The sequence below is a fragment of the Dermacentor silvarum genome, chromosome 11 (genome assembly GCF_013339745.2).
Source record: "Dermacentor silvarum isolate Dsil-2018 chromosome 11, BIME_Dsil_1.4, whole genome shotgun sequence".
Lineage (NCBI taxonomy): Eukaryota > Metazoa > Arthropoda > Arachnida > Ixodida > Ixodidae > Dermacentor > Dermacentor silvarum.
In genome coordinates this window covers 61,263,851-61,284,259 of record NC_051164.1, presented here as the reverse complement: position 1 = coordinate 61,284,259, position 20,409 = coordinate 61,263,851, and the positions used below count along the sequence as shown (strand labels likewise).

The 20,409-nt window shown below is 47.1% G+C and overlaps 2 protein-coding genes across 23 annotated transcripts in view; one reads left to right on the top strand and one right to left on the bottom strand.

The window, feature by feature from the left end:
• Positions 1-15,722, bottom strand: part of LOC119433405 (single-stranded DNA-binding protein 3-like) — a 121,770-nt gene extending 106,048 nt beyond the window's left edge. For 6 of the 20 annotated variants that reach the window (XM_049658907.1, XM_049658905.1, XM_037700607.2 and 3 more), the window contains exons 1-2: positions 15,533-15,719; positions 15,013-15,085 (exon numbers count right to left, since the gene is read on the bottom strand). In XM_049658907.1, the coding sequence (XP_049514864.1) occupies positions 15,013-15,085; positions 15,533-15,588 (129 nt within the window). In that variant the 5' untranslated portion in view covers positions 15,589-15,719. Of the gene's footprint in view, positions 1-15,012; positions 15,086-15,532 lie in introns of all 20 variants that reach the window. The other 14 variants (XM_049658900.1, XM_049658904.1, XM_049658909.1 and 11 more) reach the window with 4 other exon arrangements.
• Positions 15,723-15,990: 268 nt separating this feature from the next.
• The window catches only part of LOC119433406 (ubiquitin-like-conjugating enzyme ATG10), a 39,784-nt gene continuing 35,365 nt past the window's right edge, over positions 15,991-20,409 (top strand). For 2 of the 3 annotated variants that reach the window (XM_049658487.1, XM_037700611.2), the window contains exons 1-2: positions 15,991-16,135; positions 16,360-16,621. In XM_049658487.1, coding sequence (XP_049514444.1) covers positions 16,529-16,621 — 93 coding nt within the window. In that variant the 5' untranslated portion in view covers positions 15,991-16,135; positions 16,360-16,528. The remainder of the gene's footprint in view (positions 16,136-16,359; positions 16,622-20,409) is intronic. The other variant, XM_037700612.2, reaches the window with a different exon arrangement.

Here is a 20,409-nt window from a genome sequence, read left to right as displayed (position 1 = left end):
AATAGGTATATATATGCACATGCACCCCCCCCCCCCCCCCCCCCATGCATACGCCTAGGATATCCCAGAGGATTAAGTTCAATTAGCGATGGGTCGGACTCCACGTATTTTCCCAGCCAAATTATTTTACAGCATAAAAACATTAGTAGATTTGAATATGTCTGATCATACATCTTAAGTAAAGTTGTGCAATCGGGGTTCACTGCAAATCGTGTACAGGAGAAACTCAACAGCACGCCTTCATCCAGCTGAAACTGAGCTCATTGTTAGAAAAAAAAAAAAAAAAAAGGGAACATCGCGATATGATTTTGCGCGACCTCAGATATGTTAACAGGAACTCTTAAGTGTGTGGCTGTCGATGCCTACAGCAACGTCTCGTGATAACCACCTGCAATATCGACGAGGGTGTGTCCATGGCCCATTGCTTTTGACCAGCTGGCACAGCTCATTCGTGTACCCTTGCCGATAATGCATATGCTCCTGTTATCGATGGCCACGCACTCACACATTCCTGTTAACTTATCTGAGATATGTGCGCCTACCGGATGGCGGGCCACTTGGGCTAGTTAGGGAAAGTTCACACTTGACAAAACAGCGCTAAAACAGACAAGGATGAAAAGGACATGTGTGTGCCTACCGTTCTTCGCCCTCGTCTGTTTTAGCACTGTTTCGTAAAGTATGGGCATCTGCAGTTCTGTTTTGATTCAATGAGAGGCGGCTTCAGAAGCCATTCGCAAGTTAAGTGAAAGCCACTCTGAGTTCTACCCTACACACTAGCATCAAACACTCATTAATGCAGTACTCCACTACGTTGCTGGTCACACATGCACTCACATGAAAATACCACCCTTAATTGTTTGAACAGTGCATGTCACGTCACCGCTGCACTCCCTATATCCTCCTCCATTCAGTTTCGCACGTGCAATTTCGTGTGAGTTCACACAGCACAGCTATGAGCGCTTATGATTTGCCTGCGTTGAACAAAACTGCAATTTACTAGCAGACTTCATGTCAATACAAATTGAGTCCTTCACGAAATGAAAGCATGTTGGTACAGCACACACGGGGGCCCTTGGTCTTAGGCTTGCACGGCAGACACAATAGTCGTAGTGATATAACGATAGTAATCAAACTTGTGGAATGACGATTTATACACGTCTGTGTCAGTGCGTGAAGCTTCGTGCAAGCTCACCCGTTTTCGCGCATGCTGCCAGCCATTTGTATGTAACATAAGCAAATGTTCCATGTGTGCTCTCACTCCTTGAGGTGGACAGCAACGCAGTTTGTGGCAGGGCACATGTCTCAATGCCGGCATCACCATTTGCGAGACATGGTGTCGAGGCAGACGTGCTCGTAGCTGAACTTATTAGTGCGAATTAGGCGGTCACGACAGGCAACGGTATTTTTTTCAACTGCGGCGAGAATGGTAATTCACACTTACGACTATGGTAAGCCACAAGTGTCAAGAGGCAACAACTGCAATTTGGAGACTGAATAGACGATTTGGGGCGCTAGGCATCTTGTTTCTCCGTTACGACAAAAACATAATAGTAATAAATATATAAAGGAACGGTTGGCGCAGGTGTGGTGCAAATTACGCACCCCATGCGCACACCTTGCCTCATGCATCCATTTGGAGACCATAAGGTGAATGGCCCTCGATCACACCAATTCACTCTAAAAGATTAAAATGTTTATTGCATGCAGAATTTTTTCTTCTTACAGGACATTTGAGATCCTAAATTTCGAAAATAGTTGAATTATTTTTTGCAACTCTGAACTCCTTTACAGCACCAACTACGCCAGGCTGAGCAAAACTCAGTTCCATACAAAATGAGCAACTGTTCACAACAATGACCGCCGAGTCAAAAATGATGACTGAGGCATGATAATGACAATTCAAGCCACAGTGAAACCGCAAAGATAGACGAAGCAAACTTTTTTTCAAGCTCCTAACATGCTGCTGCAGTAAAATGTTGCACATGGTTTGTGTGTCCTATGCTAATTAAAGAACTGCAATAAAATTTACCACGTAAGAAGTCTACTTTCAGCGCAAGTAGATACGGAGCAGCTCTCGTGCACAATTTTACATTTGGAATACAAATGAATACATCACAAAAAGCTCACATACAGTTATTTTCGGTGCCAGAACTGGGAAAAGAAAACAGTAGTATTGCTGTTCGCCGAAAATTACGCAAAACATGAATTGCTGAGAACCAGTGCGGCCCCTCGGCATGACTACCTCGATTTAGTGGTGCCTGCAGCACGCTGAAAATCTCTGAGGTCGTGTTCTAGAATTTGCATCGTATCCACTAACCACCAGGTGCTATTTAAAGGCTGTTAATAAAAAAAGTTAGACAAGTGCCAGACATGCAGCTTTGCCAAGATCATTTCTATAATATATACTACTCATTGTACTACTCAGTATTGTATAAAATATTCACCAAGATAATTGCCAATATAATCAGGGCAACACTTGACTTCAGCCAACCAAGAGAACAGGCTGGCTTCAGGAAGGGATATTCTACAATGGATCATATCCATGTCATCAATCGGGTAATATAAAAATCTGTGGAATACAATCAACCTCTCTATATGGCTTTCATAGATGATGAAAAAGCATTTTATTCAGCAGAGATACCAGCAGTCATAGAGGTGTTGCATAATCAAGGAGTACAGGAGGAATATGTGAATATCTTGGCAAATATCTACAAGGATTGCAGAGCAACCTTGGTTCTCCACAAGAAAAGTAGAAAGATACCTATCAAGAAAGGGGTCAGGCAAGGAGACAATCTCTCCAATGCTATTCACTGCATGCTTAGAAGAAGTATTCAAGCTCTTAGACTGGGAAGGCTTAGGAGTGAGGATCAATGGCAAATATTTCGGCAACCTTCGGTTTGCAGATGGCATTGTCCTATTCAACAACAGTGGGGATGAATTACAGCAAATGATTGAGGACCTTAACCGAGAAAGTGTAAGAGTGGGGTTGAAGATGAATATGCAGAAGACAAAGATAATGTTCAATAGCCTAGCAAGGGAACAAGAATTCAGGATCGCCAGTCAGCCTCTACAGTCTGTAAAGAAGTACGTTTATCTAGGTCAATTACTCAGGGGACCTTGATCATGCGAAGAAAATTTACACAAGAACAAAAATGGGTTGGTGTGCATACGGCACGCATTGCCAAATCCTGACTGGGAGCTTGCCACTGTTGTTGAAAAGAAAAGTGTGCAATCATTGCATTCTACCGGTTCTAACATATGGGGCAGAATCTTAGAGGTGAACAAAAAAGCTCGAGAACAAGTTAAGGACCGCACAAAGAGCGATGGAACGAAAAATGTTAGGCCTAACGCTAAGAGACAGGAAGAGAGGGCTGTGGATCAGAGAACAGACGGGGATAGCCGATATTCTAGTTCTAGACCAATGCAAGTGGGCTGACCGGAGAAAGTATGCATGAAACACTGCACCAACAAGGACCGACCGACACAATATGGCCAGACATTCAGATGTATACTGCGCAATGTAGCTCAGGTTTAGTCTGTGGTGGTGAGCACAAGTGCTAAATGTCTGTCACATATGTTAGATAAAGAATGTAAGGGTTGCTTATTTGGCACAGCACGTGCCCGGCGCCAAGACAACCATTAGAATAAGTGAGATGTTGTAGGGACACAAAAGATAAAAATGATTTCCCCTGTCTGGTAGCTTACCCTTCCACAATACCAGAAATGCCACTCTTACCACAACAAGGGGAGGGGGATGCCAGAAAAGGCGCAATAACGAAAGATGGGTGGCAACACCCGCCTAGAATTTCCCGCACCAGCTCACTGTGATGTTATTAATTTTGATGGTGTGTGCTCAGGCTTAGTGAATTGTTTATCAGTAAAGGTGGACTTCACAGTGTTATAAAGGAGCCAAAGGTTAAACAGGGCAAGCTTCTGGACCTTCAGTGAGCCTAAATTTAAAAAAAAATACTTTGGAATCCGTGACGTCACACTGACAACGTATCGGTCCTCAGGTTCTGGCCTGAAAATAAACCTACTAAGTGAAATTAACAAAGAAATGGAGTTTTCAAAGACTACTTATTAGTCTAAATTGATTTAGTTTTTATCTTTAGTGTCCCTTTAAGTTCAACGCAGACCCATTTACGTGAGTCATAAAGAGCAGTACAAGGCTCTAACAAAAAAAGAATGATGCAGCACTAAAGATTCACAAATCAACAGCAACATAACGCACATCCAGCCAAAGTGAAACACACATTGATCACTAGTGCTGCACAACCTTTGGCTTTTGCCTAGCCTACAGGCAGAAGTAGTTGAAGAATCAATCCTGCTAAGGCATCTTAGACAATGGAGAACTTGGAGGTGACGTTGGATAGCCGGATGATGGTCGACACAGGGGATTGAATGCCTGCTAACACAGCCCTGTTGGCTCTGCAATTCGAAACCAGACTAAAACCATCCCCTCACACAACAAGGTGGCTAGTAATGTGGCTGCTCATTTTTCCCCGCTCACCAAGATGTCCACTATAAATATATGGTAGCACATCTCATTCGGGTTTCGCAGCCAGCTTTCCGTGGAGCCAAGCAAACGACAACAAAGCTGCTCTTGCCGTAGTTTTTCCGTCAGCAAAGCGATGAATCCTAATCAAGCGAAAAACAAGCATGTTGATCTTGCTTTACTTTCTTTTTTGCCGTCTTATCCACAGGCCTTCTGGTGTCCCACTGAATACTGTGGGCACACTCAAAGTACCAAAACAAAGTACTCTGCATCACTTGGAGCCTGCTTAGTGGTGTCAACTACGGCACTCTTCCTAACCCGTGTTCCCATGTGTGATGCCTACTATAAAGGTAGCAGCTCTCATTGTCCGGGGCAAGCAGACTCAGGGGACTGGTGGAAGACTTGTTTGGGATAACATACAAAAACGCAGTTATCAAAGCTGAAATTTCCAGCTCGCAACCAGCTGAACTCTTAAAGAATTTCTTTCACTTTTAAAGCAAAGCTTTCTTTGCCTCTTCTTTCCACTTGGGTGGCTGGTTGCTGCTGCCTTGCACGATTGGCCAGTCCCCCGGACACGCAAACCGAGGTGGCCCAAAACAGCAGGTGGTGCACGTAAGCACAGAGATGTGAGCTTGAACAAAACCATGCCATCATTTCATCAGATCCATCACACTGTCATCATTTCTTCGTTGCCATGCCATCATCATAGTCACAGCCATTGTCATCACCGAGTCATCGTCAATCCACCATCATAACGTCATTGTCGTCATTCCAATCGCTGTCACCATCATTTCATTGTCCTCATGCCGCTGTCACCACACTGGCGTAATCGTGCATTCATCATTCCCTCGTCATCTTTCTGCCGTCATTAGGTCGACATCACTCAGTCATCACTTCCTCGCCTTCATTCCGTTGTCGCCATTTCTTCCATGCCATGTTATTGTCATGGTTCCATCACTTTGTCGTCGTCATGCCTTCTACATAACATTATCATTACGTCTCTTCTATTCCTTTGATGGCATGCCGTTGCCATCATTCCATCGTTGTCACTTGTCATCAATCCATCGTCGGCATGCCTTCATTCATCATTATGCCGTTATCACACTATCACCATCACGCTGTCAATGTCACAGTGTAGTCGTACAGTCGTTGCTATTCCATCTTCGTCTTGACATGGGATTTATACAGTTGTCATGATTCCATCATCGTTACTCATCTTTCCATCGACATCGTCATACCGTCCACATCATGCCATCGCGCTGCTTCCTTCGTCATGCTGTCGTCATCATACCACCATGATCCCATCATTATCATTCCTTTCTTGTGATTCGTAGGACCCGCATATTACAAGTGCTCCAAGTTTGCATTTAGTGAGGAGCTTCATGGTGAAGATGTATTCAACTTAGTCATGTGCTATGCCACTGCAAATGGTCCCTAAAAACAACCCAGTTCCTTGCAAACACCAATTAAAGCTTTGCTTAAATTGATTCCCATAGCACATGCGGTCCACATAAAGAGGAATAACCAAAGCCGCTACTAGGTTCGTGACACTGTACTCAAGACTCAAGTGTCCGAGTGACCACTCTCGCTCACAAGCAGTCTTTTAAGCCAAGCAGCAACGCAAAAGCATGAACAAGGTGGCATTTACTGCCGCCCTGTTTTGAGAGCCTCAAGAAGGTGCAGAAACTCCAACTGCATAAGTTTTGCCTACATATCCAAAGAAGTCTGCAAGCACTGAATATGGCCAGTGATTCTGCTTTTACTAGCTAGGTATTGTGCACATTATGGTATGTTTCAGCCTCTTCATGGACAAGAAACCAAGAAATGCTACAATGTTATTCTATCTCACGATAAATTTCTCGAAACTGATTTACTTGTAGGCCACATCAACCAACCTCCACCGCAATGAAAATCTTAAAGTTACCCGTCGACTTGAAAATAAAAAGCATGCGGCTTATGCGGACTCATTGCACACAGCAAGACTCATTTCGGAATTCCAGTAGAGCCTCAAAAACAAGAGCATTGTATTTGCGAGAAAAAACACCAGATGTCACAAGGTTTACAGAGGCATACTGCAGAGGAAGCGAGCTACAGAACCCTACTGGTGAAGGTAATGTTACATCATAACCATCAAGGTAATGTTACATCATAACTTAAAGGGCAGTGCACTTCAACGTGTGACGATTCATCAGGCTGTCTCAAAGTTGAAAGGGAAAATTAGGTGATGATCCACGCCTAGAGTGTGGGTACAAGTACAGAAATTTTAACAAACATTTTTGCCGGAATATTTCATTAACTATCCAGAAATAATCGTGGACTTGGCTAACCTAACCAAGGCATTGGGTTTTAAAAACAGCAGCAGAGATGTCAATGAATTTGCAGTGAACGATTAGATATGGCTGGTGGATTGCTACGCCAGGGTAGGGAGAGTATGCAATGTCTTCTTCCAGATTAACATAGTCCACATAAAGCTGGACATCCTAAATACATTCCAAACCGGATATCCTAAAAATCACAGACCTTGGTGGCCGAGATAACATGCAACAAAGTTGAAAGAACGAGCTTGGGCTGTTAATCCGATAACATTATCTCCCTACCGCTCTATTTTAAGGCAAAGCATCCTTCGTCTCATTCCAGGCACTTCACAGTGGAAATAGGTAGTTTTCTGTCTTGGATCGATTTGAGCCTCTTCAATTAAAAAAATAAAAAATAAATGTGTCCTATGGTTGGATTGAACATTAGCCTCCTATCACAACATCCCCATGCCCATTAGGTCACGATTGTGCATGCTTTTCTTGCACCGATGCAAACTACCTCTTTGACATGAATGACACGTCCCATAGCACGTGTGAGTGTGTGCACAAATTCAGTGTCCATCAGACAGCAGGAATGAAGTGACCTAAAGCCCTGTCCCTTCCAGTGTCGTTTGCATGCGCTGAGTGGCCCCACGTATCCTCCACGTGACCTTGCTCAATGTGAATCGGTGCTGATGTCACATGAAAGGTACCACCGTCGAAAGAAAGACGGCGCGCCACTCTAACTTTTCATTTTCCTAATTTTCTAGCAAAAGCTCTGTTCTCACAACGAATTATGAATTTGTAATTTCCACAAAAGCCTAATCTATCCCTATATTGTCTCTCAACTATGCCCACGCAAACATAATCCCAATCTACGTCACCGCCAACTAGTGTGGGAGCTTCAAGGTCATCTCAGCAACAGTCTTCCGTTTCTTGCATGTTTTCTCCATTATCAAGCGTTCTCTAATGGTAAGAGTGGCTTTTTTTGGTATTGTAGTAGGGTAATCTTTCAGTACAGCTCAAAATAATGCTTCTCTTTGTTGTCCCTGAAAGCAAAAGAAAGCTGTCTTCCTTTTTAAGTCAAGTCACTCCAGTGTAGTCAGAAAAAAACGTGTCTAACGTGGTGGCATGTCACCATGTCTCACGCATAAAACAATGTTTTGCACACAGTTTGTGGTGAACACTCCCGAAAAGCTTTTGTAGCTAAATCCACTCAGGTGCCAAAATTGCAGGCATCTCTAAAATGTAAAGGTGTGTGAATATTCGAAACTCTCGACTAAAGAATAGAACAGTGGTCTGTTTAAAACAATTCAGTCTTCAGAACAAAGAGTCAACGATTTGTAAATATGAATATTTTTCACCTATTTTAAAGCATCAACTGTGCGCAGTCAAACAAAAAGTTGGAGCAACAGTACAATTTGTTTCATCCCCACAGGCTTAATATGGTCGTAAAACATGAGAACTCGCGTAGTGGAGTAGGCTACATCGCTCAGGGAGTCAGACAATACAGCTAACATTCGCTTTCATCAAATATTTCTGCATTTTGTAACATCACTGAAATGACAGAACCTTCCAAACATTATGAATACCAGGATGTGAACATCATTTTATATTTGTGAAAACAGCTCTTCATTATTAAAAAAGAACTATTTTTTTGAACAACATTCGAATTGCTTCTGGCACTACTTGATTCATATTAGATTTGGTCTAAAACATTACTACTATTCGCACAACCATACTATGTTGACGATCTGCCATAAATTGTGATACGGTTCACCCGCCAATTAAGATTATGCAGTGTGAAGGCACGCGGAATAAAATCATTCTTCGATGCTAGATGACCATTTCTGTTTTCGTAATGAGCCCACAAATTTCACCCAGAAGTAGCAAATAGTTCAAACTAATTTTGGACGATTTGATTCATGGGGTACGACGTCTCAAAGTTTGAGAGACACTATAGTGAAGGGCTCCGGATTAATTTTCAGGGGTTCTACCATGCACTAGAAGCGCTGTAAACAAGCGTTTTTGAAATTCGCCTCCATGCAGCGGCCACAGCAGGAAACAAACCCGCAACCTCGAGATAAACAGCACAACGCTATAGCCACTAAGCTACTTTGGCAGGTTTTACATACAAGCATTTTTAAGTGCATTTCAAATGTTTTTCTTCAGCACCCCCAAGAAAGTCTAAAGGGAGACTGAAGGAAAATAGTATTAGGTCAAGCCAGATTGAAATATTATGTTTCTGTAATAACAATTTCGTCCTTCGTAGCATGAAAATGATGAAAATGGAAAATCAGAGTGGCGCCGACTGCTGTAGACTACGGTACCTCTTGTATGTGACGTCGGCACTGGCCGATTCACAGCGATCGCCACTGCGGAAGGTCACATGGAGATTAAGTCAACTCGTTCGCACTGGCGCAGGCGGTTCTCGAATTTAGGAGCAGCAGCAGGACATTCGGCAACAACTTTATATGCAACGAAGTGACTATGGGCACACAGAAAATATGACAGACTGCTAGACAAATAATCTGTCGATCTAGCTCGGCTTAATATTTTCCTTTATTGCCCCTTTAAAGTTCAACCACCCCGCGGGCTTGGTGAAAAGACATGTTCCGCGGATAGCACATGCTGCTGTGAACATCTCGGCCAATTTTTGCAGTCGTGCGCGGCGCGTGGAACTCGCAAGCGGAGTGCAAAGTCACCTTTCTCTCAAACGCTCTCTTTTCAACAGAATCCATGGCCCTCAATCTTTTCTGGACGCTTTATTTCGTCATAAAGCGTCCGGGAAACACGGCTGCTAGTGGCCAATAGCTGAAATCAATCAAAAAGGGTGTTTGGATCTGTTTGGGTCACTGCACTTCTTCCTACTGTTACTGTGCATATTTATTGACGAAGTTTAATAAACAGGCTGAAGTAAGCGAAAACCTGCTTTCGAATTTTTATAATAATTACGTACTTCCGGAAGCTTTCGCTCGCCCGCGGCCGCCCTCCTAAGAATTAAACTTTGGCCACCCTGCTTATCAGTTCAGTAGCGGTTGGGTCCCACTAATTTCGACTAGCTTCGAACGCTCAACTAGCCTCGAACCACACGAAACTTGGTCAGGCCGCACGCACATTTGACAAGGCGCGCTCACTCCTGGCCGCTACAGGTTAGACGCCTTGGCAGACTTATTGATAGCTCGTCAAAATGCTCAGTTGGATGTGACTAATATCCGTCAGTCAAACTGGTGACTGATAAAGCCGGTCCGCACCCTGTTAGCACGGCCAGACTGGAGCATTAATTGAGCGCAAGTACGCATTCAAATCCTGTCATGCAGAATGCAAAACGCTGCGCATACGCCCTACAGTCGCATGTAGCTGCGGTCTGCTACGTAGCGTAAATGTGGCGCAGATACTGCGGCCGCTGCGGGGTGTTGTGACGAGTGCACTGGCTAAGCGCACTGCGGCTCGCTGAGGACAACCGTGTTCGGCTTACGTTTGGCGCATTGTAGGTGCCAAAATCGCAAGTAGTGGAGTCTACGTTAACATCCAAAATCAAACTTGAACTGCGCGCTACGGTGACGTTCAATAGGCAGAGCATTGTGGGCACCCCTCCGCCGTAGCCTTTGCAGTGGAAATCATTGAACGAGTGGAAGCACCACGAACGCTGTGTTTTACTGCCAATAACTCCGCTTCCGCTGAACGCATTGAAGTACTTTTTGCGGCAAATTATTTCTGAACTAGCATATTTTAACTTCAAACGCATTTCGCCACTTAATAAAAAGTGGTTCAGGGCCCCTCTAAGCACTTTTATTATTCATGTATTTATGCACGTTGTAGCCATGTTTAGAGCTATAGCAGGAGTGGAACACATGGTGGTAAAATTGAAGGCTTTTCGAGGGCCTTTAAGATAGCACCGAAGCATAACTTTGAAGCTGCAGCAACTTAACCCATGATTCTTGCACATATAAGGGTTAACATTTAGCATGTACAAAGGTTGGGAAACACTCAAAATATATCTTAATTTGACACTCGGCTTGCCTCGTCTCGTCCTCGGCTTGCCAAATCCGGCATTGAGATTATCGCGACATTGTGACAGCAGAATTTGCGAACGTCATGTAGCAATAAGGTTAGCTGTGACAGTGTTGCCCATAATAAACTAAACCAGAGCGCTGCTCTCCGTTTCTTCTATCTGTGTCTCGTGTGAAAGTCGCAGCAACCACAGGGACAGATTGGGCTAGTGTATTGCGACGTCCCGACACAAGCTACAGGGTACCAGAATAAACTGCTTCGTAGCAATAAGTATTACAGTAAATTATATAGGGCATGCTCTACTTGCCAGTATTTTTTTAATACAGGTGTCAGACGTTTCGTTACGATTGTGATCGAGCCCCATCGGGATCGAATTTCTCGATCGCAATGGACATATTCGCGCAAGCAGGCCAATCACGGTCGAGGAATTCGATCCTGATTGTGCTCGACCATGATTGAAAATTCACCGCCTGACACCTGTCTAGGTGTTCAAGGGGACGAGCCTACATTTACCAAAAAAAATAATAATAATAATAATAAGTGTTGCGTAAGCACTTTAACCATTTAAGAGCTTTTTTTAAATGTAATTAAAATGGATCTTTTGAATGACCAGACATGCTTCAAAAACAAGTCAAAAACACAGAGAAACCTCCCAAAACCTTGTACGGCAAAGAATAATTGTTTATTCACTGTTATGAACCACCTACTTCACACCTTCGAACTTCGTCGAAAAGGTTGTTTGAATTGTAGTGTTCCTCCTCAGAAATTGTGCAAATCACTGTAGTACTCCAAGGTGGCTTGGTACTACCAAGTATCAGTGGTACTCCTAACTGTGCCTTCTCACACTGCTCATACTAGAAAGTGGTTTCCTTGCGAATGTTTTTCCCACTGCTGTACCATTTCAGGTAGCAGATGATGCAATCACCAGCTGCCATCTAGCGTGAAAAATGGTAATGAAAACACGACTATCGTACAGCTATAGCTACCTATGTTGTGAAAAGGAAAACACCCTTTAACAGACTACCTTGGTCAAGAGCCATTTCAGAAAGTGGCAAAATACCCGACATCATAAACCAAAAAATGCTAAGTGCTTGTGAGGAGCTAAGGTTGTCAAGAATCCTTAATTAAGGCATTGAGCTGGCATTTTGGTATTGACGTGTTTCAAGGAATGCAATGAACACTGTTCACCTGGTTGAATCTTATTTATGCTTTCATAATATGCACAGGATACTTCACTGCTTATTTTGCTGCCCTCCCACAGACGCATTCAATAACTCCTCCCACAGACAGCAGACCTCCAAGAAGTCCACGCAGTTTGATATAGTCTCACATCCAAATGCAGAAACATATTTCTATGTCTAAGAAGAGATTTCTTCTCTCAAGACCCACCTCAAATGCTGCCTTCAGTCACACACAACCGTCGTCCTTCATTGTGCTGGACAAATGGTTTCACAACAACCAAAATTAATTTCCTTTCGAATGCAGCTCTCATCAAGGTACCAGAACAAAGGAAAGAAATGAACCAACATTCCAGCTATCATCGATACCGGGCCCAACATCCACACAAGCCTTATTTGGTACCCGATTAAACAATGATACCCTGTAGCAATTGTGCCGGGTTCGTTCAGACCTCGCATCAGTCTCTGTTCTAGGACAACCGTTTTGGTTGCACAGAAGCAAACGTGTGAGAAGTACAGCAAAATGTACACTTGAGGCACATAAATCTGGCCATTTTTCAAGCCCATACAAACAACCAGCACTTCACAGCCAGCTAATAAGCCTTAAAGTGCTCGTTACACCACTTGCAGAGCCAGCCAGATAAGAAAAATTAAGCCTCCAGTAGAACCATTGCACGGCAAGGCTCAATACGAAAGCTGCATGCTTGGCCACATGTGGATCAAGCACAGTGCTGCCAATTTAGATTATTTTTAATAGGGATTTCCTATAAACTCTTCAGCCCATTTTTACTGAATTCCTATCAATACTTTGGCAGATTCTGCTAACTGAAACTGGACTTAGCAGAATCTGCTTTAGGGGAGTGTTACGAGTTATTTGCAGTGTCAATATTTAACGACTGGATGTCAAATGGCAACATCGGGCACATATTAGACTGCTCAACACAGAGCGCGTTTCAAAAAAATGGTTTCTAGCGTGGATTTCTGTGACTTTTTGTGTTTCTGTAGCAGGCACATTTTTTTGTCAACGTGATCAAGTGTCTCAGAACTGCCTCCCCTGTTTTTGCAACATTAGTTCTAGAAATAATCGGTACTTAACGGCCCTCCAAAAGCCCGCTTACTATACCTGACCGTCTTTCTCACTGAATTTCTTCATAGCAAATTCAACAGAATGTTCGGCAGATCCTAGCTGCTTTTGAATCCTGTTTATGCAAAATCATTGCTAGAAATCATAGCAACACTGATTGGTCAAACATCCACTGGCTCCGGCATGCAGTAGTCATGCCACTTCCGATACACTGCGAGGCTTATCCAGCACAGACTTATTGAGCCCACAGTCTCAAAAACAGTCGCACAGCGAACTGCACATCGCACAGCGAACTGCTGTAGCCAATGAAAACTCTTCGAGCCAGAGATGAGAGCAAGGTGAAATTTTCAGATATCCTGCAAACCAAACAGTGATTCATTGCGTGTTTGATCAAATGGAGATCCATGCAAATATTCAATTGTAACAGGGGCACCCTGGAGTGACTATGTGACAGCTTTTGCATGGTGCCCACTGAAGGCGAAATCTGGACAGTGTCTGCCAAACACAACTGGTCTACCAAAGGCAGTGATGTGCAGGCTTTGTTGATGAGGTCGTTTCCTGCGAGACCCTCACTCACTACACGGTCAGATGGAGCATCAGAAATAGCTAGATCTTCCCTTCACATGCCACAAAACCTAAAAGCCAAGTGTGAAAATTGACAACAGCAGTGAGCAGCACTAATCTGCCGGCATAACTGTAGCAGGGGTTCCACGTGAACTTTCCAGAAGCCCCCCAAGCCGCTTTGGTCGTCCGTTAAAAGGAGGCAGGCGGCAACGTCGGCAAAGCAGAACGAGATAACGCCGTCCGATAAGGACGGAAAAGCAGAATCGCGTGCCTCCACAATCAAAAGCTGCTTACGGACTCGAAACGAAAATCGTCACCACCATTCCGGTGGGGGGTGGGGGTGGAACACAGGTCTCTCGCCGTCGCCAAGGGTCAAAACCTCGCAACGCGAGAGCGCAAGCAAAGGCTGCCGACGGTGCACACCTGGCGGCGGGACGTACCACACATATCGGGGGGGAGGAGTGTGTGTGTGTGTGTTACGATACGAGGCGAATGAGGCAATGTGGCGAGGCGCAGTATCGCGCCGTCCTCCGAGCCAATGAGTCGGCCTCGCTGCCAATGTGAAGTGTCGCGCACACCACGAGGCAGCCGCGTGTCTTACGGAACGGGGAAATCAAAGAATAAAAGCGCCCCCGAGGACAGAGGAGGTGCCCCCCAGTCAACAACAGAGGCGACCTTCCCGGGCTCAGCGTGCAGCTGTAGAGCCAAGGTTCTTTTCGTCCTCTAGCACACCCGACACAACCTGCCGGGCCACGACCGCGGAAGCCGCAGCGTGGCCGGTTACAAGACTGCGTCCTCTGCCGCGCTCTTGATTCTCTACATCACTCTTTTATTATGCTTGTTTATTTGAACGAGTGCACGCTCCTCCGAGCAGCTGCATCGTGCAGTTTTTTCAGCGCCGGTGTTAGCGGCAGCTACGTTCGCAAAGGCATCACTCGCACGCACCCCCCCTGCTGATCTTAGCATTTCGGTGTTTATTTCTTGTGCAACCGGAGGAATTTCACTTCTCCGGACGCTCTCGCCGCCGATGAAGATCGCCGATGGAGCCGATCGCGCGCACTGTCCGATGCACACACACACACGCGCACAAACAGTTCGCGGTCGGGGTGGAGGGGACACATCACCACGGTGGCAGTGGAAACTGGCGTCGCAGATGCAGCCGAGCAAAACCGTTTTCCCCGAGCGGCCGACGCCGAGCCGCTCGCGAAAAAGCAGGCGCGCGCGCTACGCGCACCGTCGACGACGGACGCTGCTCGCGCCACGCTCCAGGCGCGACCAAGCGATCACCCATGAAGCCGCGAGCCAAGCGGGCCGCGGCGGCGGCGAAAACAAGACAAAAAAACGCAAAAGAGGAAAAAAGAGAAACGGAAGCACGCATCTCACCTCTGATAGGAACGTCTGTGCAGCTTTCTGGGCGCCGACGTGTAGTAAGTATTCGTAGACGTACAGCGCTAGCCTGCGAAAGGGGACAGAGCAGAGCGATCGGTTAGTCGTAGTCGAAGCAGACGGCATTCCGGGCAGCCGATCATCGCGTCCGCCGCCATGCAGCCTCCCCCCTCTCCCCCTTCCCCGGAATGGAGTCGGTCCGCCCATATGCCCGAGGCCTACGAGCAGCCCGCGTCGGGAAAACGCGGCGTACTCTTTCTCTTTTTTTGATTATCCGCGGACTCTCTCGTTCAAAACATGGAACTCGGGTTCTCGCGTCCCGATCTACGGAACCCGAAAGCACGAGCCCGCGGATGAACGCGCGGCGGAGCAAAAACGCGGTCGTTTTTGCCGAGCCGCACAAGAGATGCCGAGACGCGGCAAGCGTGCCGCCGGGTCGCGCCGAGTTTTGCCGGCACGGGCTCGGAATCGAACATGGTTGCCGCCGCGGCGGCTACGGTGTACTCGTCTCACTTACTTTTCCCGTGCTTGAGCATCCGAAGGTACTGTTGAGCCTTTTCCTTTCGCGTACATACTGTGGATTTGAACAGTCACACACCTGTCACGACATTCAGGACGACACCGACCATGTTACCATAGAAACATCAATTGATCTGTCAAAGACTGCCTTGTGATTGGGCTCACCCCCCAGCATGCACGGGCTCCCCCTGGGCATGTCTGTGACGTCACGCGCGCGCGCGCTGCCATTGGTCGCTGCGGCGTCATTACGGACCGCCATCTTGCAAAAACGTATTTGAGGGCAGCACTAGACGCAAGATTTCTTGTATTTTCTCACTGTCCACTCATTATTTTTTAATTTAATAAAAGATAAAAATAAACTTGTTTGATATTTCGCTAAAATGTTGCGACAAAAACAAAACGCGGCCGTGAACTTTATTGGTTTGTGGGGCGTACGCCCGCATGACGGAACAGCGGCGAGAGAAAAGTTGGGGCAGCGACGTAGCTGGTTGCACTCGCTGCTTGGCCGATTCCAGGCTTGTTTCGCGGCCCTAGCAGCGCCGCTTTCGCAGTTGCATTTCTTGTTTTTCTTGAGCTGAGCAGGTAACCATGTGCCATTACGGTACGAAAAGTCCTTCATAGTCTTGGCGCGTCATTCTGATTGCCTGAAAGCGCCTCTTTATGGACCGGTGAAACAGAAAAACACATTAATGAGCATTATCGCTACATTCGGTCCGTTCCGCGTTGCATTTGTGGTGCCAGATTCTGACATGCAGCGTTCATGTGCACTGTGGATGGCGAATAACAATTCTCATGAATTCGTTTTTTCTTCCGTTTCACATGTAGGTGGCATCATTCATTAGTAGGAACGCAATAAACAACGCAAGCCAACAGCGGAGCAAACACCCGTCACCACCACTGCAAAACCTCGTAACCTTCCCCCCCTTGCGAAGAAGTGGTCGAGCCCGTGACGTCACTTCCTATTCGTCTGCCTGAATGAAAAAAGGAGCATAAAATGCTGGAATGGGACGAATTTCTGCGCTGTTGCAAAGAGATTGAAGTCGTCTCGGCCACGCTAGACGACGGCTGGCGTTGCGTGGTCGACAAGGTTGGTGGCAGTTTTCCACATAACGCTACGTCGCGAGCGACACTCGTTTACGCGAGTTGAAGCCGCAGCAACGCGCGCGCTCACCACAAGACCTGGAGGAGCGTTTCGAGCAGATTAAAAAAAAAAAAAAGCAAACGTCCACTTCCGTCGTCTGCTCGCGTGCTCTCTGGGGCGTATCGGCGGCGGCGCTGGCGAGCCGCTCGTTGAGGGAAAGGTGTGTTTCTTTGGCCAAGCCGTTCAGCGTGCTGCTATGGAGATTGGCAGCCAGAGTGCGTGATTGGGAAATCTCGCGAGCAAGACTGGTTATTTTTACGAAATCTGCGAAGCCTCTCTCTATTTCAGACCCCACGCTGTCGAGACCTCCTCTGCGCGCCGCTCTCATTGCCCACTCCCCGCACCCCTTCTTTTATCTCTGACTTTCATTTGATGATCGTGCGCACGTGACACACTTTGAGCAGAAATTTGAAACATTAGATTCTCTCTTATAAAGCATTTAAAGATAAAACAATTTAGTGCGAACTACTACCAATGTTATTTCTTACTTGCGCCACTTATTTGCTCCACTTAGCCAAACGAACCAACAAATTCGATGGGCCAATAATTATTTTATATGTATTCTTAATTTTTGTATTCTTGTTTTGTTTTTGCACGGAAGCTCGGGCCAGGCTGTTTGACAAAACGGTTACGTAAGAACGGGCGAACGGCTCCTTGCAGTGTTGTGTTCCAGTGCGTTGTTCCTTCGCATGTCACGCCGCTACGTCGCAGTTAGTACAGTGTAAACATACGTTTGACCTTCCTTGTCAGTTGCGTTGACCTTATTGAGTACAGCATAAAGAAAGATGGTTGCAGCCCTCACGGAGGATGCTTTCATCCATATTTGAGCTTTCCTAAACTTCCTTGGCCCTCCCCTGTGTGTGTGTGTGTGTGTGTGTGTGTGTGTGTGTGTGTGTGTGTGTGTGTGTGTGTGTGTGTGTGTGTGTGTGTGTGTGTGTGTGTGTGTGTGTGTGTGTGTGTGTGTGTGTGTGTGTGTGTGTGTGTGTGTGTGTGTGTGTGTGCGTGCGTGCGTGTGTGTGCGTGTGTGCGTGTGTGCGTGCGTGTGTGCGTGCGTGTGTGTGCGTGTGTGTGCGTGTGTGTGCGTGCGTGCGTGTGTGCGTGCGTGTGTGTGTGCGTGTGTGTGTGTGTGTGTGTGTGTGCTGTTTTTTTTTTTTTTTTTTCTTGTGCTCCAAGCAGCTGATTGGACAGCTGATTGGACAGCTTTCCGGACTGCCGTGGCGGTAGTCCTGTGCGTCGAGTCTAGTTCTCTCAAAAGCAGTTTATATTACTGGCGGCCTCTCTTGTGAGCATTGCCGATTCTGGATCGCCCTGCACCGCACCTGGCGGAATCCGTGTGTCACAAGTGACTTGCGTCACAAGTGTCTTTCACGAATACGCCCTCGCGTGCGCGCAGTACTGGATCACGGTTGGTGTTGGGTCACCATAGCTTCTCATTCTGGGACAAATGTGAGTGGTGTGACACAGCTTGTGACGCAGCTCTTGGCAGCGGCACCGTTAACGGTGACTTTTCGCGGATGTTGTACCCCAACCATCCCGCCCCCACGGCCTCTTCACGGCGATTGGCTGAAAGCTCGGGGATGCGAAGACGGTAATGTGTCCCTTTCCTTAGAACGTCGGGGTGACCAGTGTCTTAGCCTAGCGAGTCATGAGACAAATATAGACAAACGGCAGTGAAACAAAAATAAAAAAGAGAGAAAGGATATGGCGACGGGTCAGAGGTGGCGGAATCGGAACGCACCCGCAGAGTAAATACTTAAACTTGGGGCCCAACAGCAACAACCACCAAAAAAAAAAAAAAAAGTAATAGAGCGGGGATTCCGAAAGCACAAACTATGGAATCGCAAAGGCTTGTGAGAGAGGGGTATTGCGACGATAAGCAGATAAAATAATACAAAAAGTTGGCCGGCAAAGAAGGTCGCGCGCGCGCGCACTACCAACTCTCGTCGGGGCAGAAAATAACGGGGCGGAGAGTCTTCGTATATACCCTCTCGGCTCGTCTGCTTTTGTCTGGACCTCTCGCCCTCCTCTTGACTCCTACCTATTCGGAGCGGCACCTCCTCTTGGATTTGCATAGGCCCGCTCTCCCTCCGTCTCCCCTACTGCCGTGCGTTTGATTGCTTTACCTTCGTTCACTCGCTAGCTCTCGTCCAGCGCGCCGACTTCCTTCATCGACCTCCTCTCTCTCACTTTCTCTCACCCTCGATGAAGAGGCGGAGGGGACGATTTGACGAGATCTCGCGAGAGAAAGAGAGAGAGGGGGAAGAGAGAAAGTGAGACTGCAGAGAGGGACGGATCGAGAAAGGGCGAGAGAACGCAGAGGTGCGCGCGGAGAATAGAAAGAGGGCGAGGAGGAAGGCAGCGAAGTTTGAGTCAAGTCGGAAAACTCGCCGCGGAGTTTTCCGAAGGAGGGCAAGGGGGACGCCGTTCGCACAACGGTAAAGGCGGCGGGGAGAGGAGGCGAGACCGATCGACCTCGGCGCATGCGCAAAGCTGCCCGGCGTGCAGCACAGCGCGCGGAACTCCGGCGCGCATTTGAGGAAGGTTGCCGTGGCGGCGGCCGGACTCCCCCGGAGTCCGGGCCGTGGGTCGAGCCCCGGCGTAGCGTGGCGCGGGCACCCATCGATCGGATCGGCGTCCAGACGCGACCACGGGCTCACGCGCTGCGTCCCCCGTCCTTTTTTCAAACCCCCATCGCTCTCTCTTTTGCTGCTCTCGACCCAACCACGTGGATTTTTCCCGCCAACAACAGTCTGGTCTTTTCTCCTCTCCCTCGTCCGCGCTCCCGTTATTCTTGTTTGCTGCCGGTCGTGTGCTTGCCGCGTTCTTGTCCGCACCACTCTCCCTCCTCCCCCCCCCCCCCCCCTCGTGTCGAGTGCGAACATCGTGCGATGTTTCGGTCGCGGGTTCGTTTCTGGTTCGTCTCGTCTCGCGAACTTTCGCTGTCAGAAGGCTGAGCCCCTAGTCATGCGACTTGACTGTTAATTGCGATGCGGTGCCCGAGCATAACCTCCCAGCCTGCTGCTCGAGTCGGAACGAAACGTGTTGCCGTTATCGCGGTCAGCCACGTCGGTGCTTCTGCAGCCACTGTGGTCTACAAGACCAGCTCCTGCTTCCGAAATCATACGCTTATAACCATTTCGCCGTCTCTCCGTTCGCCTTCGTTGATCAGTCTCGGCTGAATCGAACGCAATCGGTTCGCTGAGCGTCTGTTAGAACTGGCCCTGTTTCCTTCCGAAACCGATTTCATGCTCGCCAGGTCATCTTTCTCTGGTTGAAACTGCGGGAGCAACCTTACATGTATATTCTTCATATTTCATTTCGTAGAGAAATGAATATGGAGATCTTGCGCACTGGAAATCAGTGTTATGCGAAGCATTTTGCGGGTTCTCCAAAGCGTTACTTGCCAGTTGGGCAATGTTTGTAAAAAGCGATCAATCGTGTGTGCGACCACAGCAGCAAGGCGGCAACGATGGCTTGACAACTGATTCAAAAAAATATATATATTAATAAATAAATAAATAATAAACAAAAAAAATCGTCACAGCCCTTTTTCCGTAACGCTCTGAGCCGATCGAGAAGCCTATAAATGTGGCACAACGGCGTCTCGAAACGCTACCTGGCACGAAGCAAGGACTGGGGCAAGTGGGCCAATCCCGAAGACGGTGCAGAGTCACATTGAAGCACTCGTTGGTACGAGAGAAGGATGGAGATGAGTGGCGCGCTGTCGCTTTTAT